Below are 5169 nucleotides of genomic sequence, written 5' to 3' on the forward strand. Positions count from 1 at the left end.
CTCCACGGTCAGGCTCCTGGAGGGCATCACGCCTCCCTGTAGACAGAGCCCAGCTGGAGGCTGGCACCCAGGGAGGCCACACCCGAGTGGGAGGTGGGCCGACCCCCCGGAAGAGGAGGGAGGACCACTCAGCCCGGGCCACACGTCGGCCCTGGAGCGGGCAGATCCAGGCCACCGCTTTCTGGCAGCTTCCGGCGGGAGAAACTTGAGGCTCCGGGGCGAGTGGGGGGTGGGGCAGAGCACGCGTCTGGGCGGGGCCGCGGGGACACGTGAGTGGGCGGGGCTGGCGGGACGCACACGTGGGGCGGCGCGTGGGGGTCCCGGGGCGGCGCGCGAGGCAGCTTCGGTGCAGCCGCGGTCATGGCGTCCCGGGGAGCTGAGCCAGGCGCTGGGGGGTGCGGGTGAGGAACTGGGGGGCTGGAGGGGGTCAAGGGTGCTGGGCGGGGGGACCCAATGCGAGTGGACTGCGCTGCAGGTCCCCCCACCCGGCGAGGCCCGTGGGGCAGGCCCTATGGGGGGAAGGCGGGGCTCCCGGAGGACGTCCACTACGGCGTTCTGGGGTTCACGGAGCTCGGCGCCCCGGCCTCTCCCGGGCAGCGGCTCTTCCCCATCCAGTGCCCAGGGCTGCCGCGAAGACAAGGTGCCCGAGCGTGCGGGCTCCGGCCTCCCGCGGAACGTGCTCAGCGAGCGGGAGCGCAGGTGAGCCGCGCTGGGGGAGGAGGGGCCGGGCTGCTGGGGGGGGGGGATGGGGGAGGGGAGTGGGCGTCGGGCGTCTGACCTGCGGCCCTGTGGGGGTTATAGGCCAATGGGACAGGGTTTGCGGGGTCTGTGCAGTAAGGGGACGGTGACTGGTGCCCGCGGTGAACAAGAAGCCCCAAGGGGGGGGGTGGTTCTCGGGGCCACCAATGCAGGCCCCCCCCCCCCCCCCCCCGCTTTGACCTGAGCTGTGGGCGTCTGGAGGTTGTGCACTTGGGCTCTCTGGCGCTGGTGGTCTAGGGCACAAGCACAGCCTGTGTTTTGGAGAGGTAACGAGGGGGGGGGTCTTGTTCTTCAACCTGACGAGACCCCGAGGCGCCCGGAGGGAAGGGTGACCTGGCCGCCGAGGCCGGGTGGGCTGACGGTCGTTGTTGCTTGTCCGCAAGCAGGAAGCGGATCTCTGTGAGCTGCGAGCGCCTGCGGGCCCTGCTGCCCCGCTTTGATGGCCGGCGGGAGGACATGGCCTCGGTCCTGGAGATGTCGGTGCAGTTCCTGCGGCTGGCCGGCGGCCTGGTGCCCAGCCAGGAGCTGCCCACCGCCGTGAGTGTGGGTCCCCCGTCCGCACCCACGGCTGCCGGTCGCCTCGGCCCGGGAGGCGGCTCTGACCTGCTGGCCTCCCCCGTGCCCTGCGCCGCGCACCCCGGGCGGCCGTGATCTCGGCAGGCGTCGCCCTGTCTGTGCCAGTTCCACCTCCACGAGTGAGGCGGGCGTCCCAGGGCACGAGCTCCGTCGTCACTTAAGTCCCTTATGCACGCCTCCACCTGCTCTGTGTTTCCGGTCCGGCGTCTGCTCTCGGGCTGACCCCCTTGACCCCAGCGGGGCGGCGGGTGACAGGGAACGGCGGGCTGTTCCCTCCCGTTTGTTGTCTGACCGTTGTCGAGTGTCGCGTCTGTGCCAATTCTAGGCTCTCGCTCCGTCCAAGGAGACGTGGCGTAAGTGGCAGAGGGACGTTTTGCAGCTGGCCCTGTCAAGCCCGACCTCAGCAGGGGCACCAGACTCCGGGATGGCGGCGCCTGGCGTGGCCGTGTGAGTGTCCCCCGTGTGGCTGGGTAGCCCGTCGGGGCAGCAGACACAGGCTGTTCAGGGCTCTCTCTTTGTGTTTTTGTCCTTTAGGCCCCAGGCTGCGACCGCAGGTGTGGCCGAGGGCGAGGCCCCGCTGGGGGCGGCCGAGGTGCTGGACGGGCCGCCAGCCCTCCCCGGTGAGCAGGAGTGTGGGGCAGGGTCTCTTCCTGAGCAGGGCGCGGACGCTTAATGTTGGTTCTCTCGGGACCCTCTTGTCGGGGGGAAGCCTTGGAGACCCCATGCTGCCTTCGGCCGCGGTACAGACCTCAGGACAAGGGTTGCGGGGAGGGGCGGGTGTGAGGGCTCAGGTGCCCCAGGGGGGTCAGCCATGAGCGGTGGTGGTTCTCTGTCAGCTTGTCTGCTGGGGAGCAGGGTCCAAGCTAGTGGGTCTCTGAACTTGTTTCTGCTCCCCAAGGATGGGCCCCTGCCCCTCCTCCGCCCTGGGCCTCTAGGGGTCCCTGGGTCCCCCAGGAAACTTGTTGGCTCCTGTCATGGCCAGCTCTCTGGGGCGGCCCCCACACTGCCCTGCTCTTCTCGGTGCCTGTTTTTTTTTTTTTTTTTTTAATTTTTAAAAAATCTTTATTCATTTTGAGAGAGAGACAGAGTGCAAGCAGGGGAGGAGCAGAGAGAGGGGGACACCGGATCTGAGGCAGGCTCCAGGCCCTGAGCCGTCAGTCAGCACATAGCCCCACGCGGGGCTTGAACTCACAAACTGTGAGATCATGACCTGAGCCGAAATCAGATGCTTAACTGACTGAGCCACCCAGGGGCGACACCCCCCGCCCCCCCCCCCCGCCCCGCTCTTTGTCCCCCTCAGTGCCTTTTCAATGGCTTTTTCTGTATGGAATGAGAGTCACCGGCTTTGCACGGGGCCTTTGTTCGCTGGTGCTGTGCCGGCCAAGCCTGCAGGCACCTCTGATGATGTCTCTCTCGTGCTGGACCCCGCACCCCAGCTATTTGTCGCTTCTTGGACACGGGTGCTGGTGATTGCCCTGTGCCAGAGTCCCCGAGTGCCGCAGGAGGCGAGGCTGTGTCTTCCGGTTCCGGGAACGTGCCTGTCGAGGAGGGGAGGGGGCTTGCTGTGAACAGGGCTGGCGGCAGAGCCGGGGCCACAGGCAGGGCGTGAGGGTGCAGAGGTGACGCGGCAAGGGGGCTAGGTCTGAGGGTGGAGGCCGGGGTCAAGGATTGCGGGCAGGTGCGGGGTAGGGTCCCAGATCTGAGCTCCAAGGGCCTGGCCTGAGGTCAGCGGCGTCTCCTCCTAGAAGCTCCCCTGGCCCCAGGTGCATAGCCCTGCGGCCCTGGGCGTCTGTCCTTGGGAGTCTGTCTGCCTCCTGCTCCCGAGCTCCTTGTGTCCCCGTGCAGGGTGCAGTGGGTCGGGGCTGGGGCCTTTAGGGGAGGGCTGCGTCCACATGGGGAAGGCCGACATACGCCTGCCCTCTCTTGTAGAGCCTTGCAGCCTGGTGACCCGGCCCCCAGACCCAAGTCCCTCCAAGGCCCTGAGGTTGCCTCCACCCTGGCCTCCCCGCTCCTGGCAGCCACCCTCCCCTCTGGTGAGCAAAGAGGCTCAGAGCTGCCGGGGCCACGCTGGGCCCCTGATGGAGGGGGCCGACTCTTCCATGACACTGGACGCCAGGTGGGTGCCCTGGTGGGCGTGCGCACCAGCCCCACACACCGCCTCCTAGCCCTGCCCGCGCTCTGCCCGCCCCTGCCCCTGGGAAGTTCGCACCCCTCCCTCTCTGTCTGCCGGGGCCACAGCTGCCAGCCCAGGCCTGTTTGAGCCAGACGCTGCCGTGTGTCTCTCTGATGCATTTCCGAAAACGTTGTCGTGTTCCCAGTCCGTCTGTGTTTCGGCTGATAGTAAACGAGTTTGTGTTTTGTTGAGCGTGCACCAGCTGGGGCGTGGGAAGGGAGTGTGGCAGAGGCTGGAGAGAAACCAGCAGAGGCAGCGGGGTGGGCCAGTCTGTCCCCAGCGTGCAGGCTCGGGGTCTGGCGGGGAAGGGGGGGCACCCAGTTCATCTTAAACCTGAAGCCACCTTTGAGGGCACACACCTTTGTCTCGAGGCTGGAGGACCGGGTCCACCTGGGACCATTCGGTCAGGGTGCGTTCTTCCGGCCTCGTTCAGGTCTGCGTCCGGATGTGATGTGGAAGATGGGGCGTCCTTCCTGCTGAGCGCCAGTCCCGACTGGTGGCTGGGTGAGTGGGGATGCGCCACCTGGGCCACCACTTGCCCTGATCAGGGACAGGCCTCGAGGTCTCAGGTGGTCTGGACGAGGGGCTGGGCAGGTGGCTGGGATTAAGAGGAGACGTGCTCGAGCTCGGTGTGCGGGGCAGTATCGGGGTCCCAGTATTTGTCTCTTGCTCCTTGCTGGTGGTTGTCGGGGTCGCTGGGGTGGGGAGCGTAAGGTGGCGAGCATGCATGTGGACCGTGTGTGTGAGCGGGGCACGCGGGGCTGGTTGTGTGTTACCCGTGATTCGGGATCTGTGCCTTTTCTGCACGTGACGTCCCCACAAAGGTGTCTGGACGTGGAATGAGTCTGTAAGATTCAGCGTCGTGGGAGACGCCTTCCTTGTTCTGGGCTGGTGGGTTCTCCCGGGTCTCAGGGGGGACCAGCGTGTGTGGGCCCACTCACCCCACACGGCCCTTGGGCGCCAGGGGCTTCCAAGTCGGGCAGGACAGACGGGCAGAGCTGGGCCTCTCCGCACCTTGACCTTGCCACGTGCACCCCAGGTACCCAGGCTGACGTGTCCCGTCTCTGACGTTTCCAGGGTCTCTGGAGGGCAGAGGCGCCAGTGTCCCTTCTCGGAGCATGGCCAGGAGCAGCCTGCTGGACAGGGCAGAGCCCAGCTTCCTGACAGACATCGGGCCCGGCTCCCAGGAGCTCCCAGACGGCCCCCTGGAACCCTGGGGCTCGGACGCCGGCTGCCCCAGCCTGGCCCTGCGGGATGAGGTGGACAGCATCTTCCCCGACTTCTTTCCCTGCTAGGCGGTGGGGAGGGGGTCAGTGCCACACGTGCCCATGTCACGTGCCGGGTGGCTCATCCCGGGTTCGGGGGGCGGCGGGGCCGGCTGCGTATTAAAGGCGGTGCTTCTCCGGAAACCAGAGCTCCTGGAGCTTCGCCTGTCTGTGATCGGTGCGATTCACTGGGCAGATGGCACCACTTCCACTCAGAGCGCGGGCACCTGCCTGGGGCTTTGCTCCTGCGACAGTCTGGGCCTTGAGAAGTCCCTGAATAGCCCTGCAGTCTGCGGAGGGCTCCCGAGGACTGGGACTTGTGTACTCCGGGCCTGCTCCCTGGAGAGGTGGGCGGGGACCCCACTTGTCACGCCTGTGAGTGCCCTCTGCCCTGGC

At 67.2% G+C, this 5169-nt stretch overlaps 1 protein-coding gene across 2 annotated transcripts; it reads left to right on the forward strand.

Annotated features, from left to right (window-relative positions):
* Nucleotides 1-336: 336 nt before the first annotated feature.
* SOHLH1 (spermatogenesis and oogenesis specific basic helix-loop-helix 1) lies at nt 337-4922 on the forward strand. Of its 2 annotated transcripts, XM_045467946.1 has the most exons (8): nt 337-401; nt 598-699; nt 1146-1296; nt 1661-1782; nt 1870-1955; nt 3265-3451; nt 3942-4012; nt 4586-4922. In XM_045467946.1, the coding sequence occupies exons 1-8, from the start codon at nt 361-363 to the stop codon at nt 4801-4803; spliced, it is 978 nt and encodes a 325-aa protein (XP_045323902.1). In that variant the 5' UTR covers nt 337-360; the 3' UTR covers nt 4804-4922. The 2 variants fall into 2 exon arrangements, with proteins under 2 accessions (XP_045323902.1, XP_045323901.1); XM_045467945.1 differs by lacking the exon at nt 337-401 and having other exon boundaries at nt 475-699.
* The last annotated feature ends 247 nt before the right edge of the window (nt 4923-5169 follow it).

The sequence above is a fragment of the Leopardus geoffroyi genome, chromosome D4 (assembly GCF_018350155.1).
Source record: "Leopardus geoffroyi isolate Oge1 chromosome D4, O.geoffroyi_Oge1_pat1.0, whole genome shotgun sequence".
NCBI lineage: Eukaryota > Metazoa > Chordata > Mammalia > Carnivora > Felidae > Leopardus > Leopardus geoffroyi.

Bases quoted from the DNA above. Each gene is read 5' to 3' on its own strand.
- SOHLH1 (XM_045467945.1), top strand. From the start codon at position 512: ATGGGGGGAAGGCGGGGCTCCCGGAGGACGTCCACTACGGCGTTCTGG. The intron at 700-1,145 runs GTGAGCCGCGCT...GTCCGCAAGCAG, and splicing joins CTCAGCGAGCGGGAGCGCAG to GAAGCGGATCTCTGTGAGCT. The intron at 3,452-3,941 runs GTGGGTGCCCTG...GGCCTCGTTCAG, and splicing joins TCCATGACACTGGACGCCAG to GTCTGCGTCCGGATGTGATG.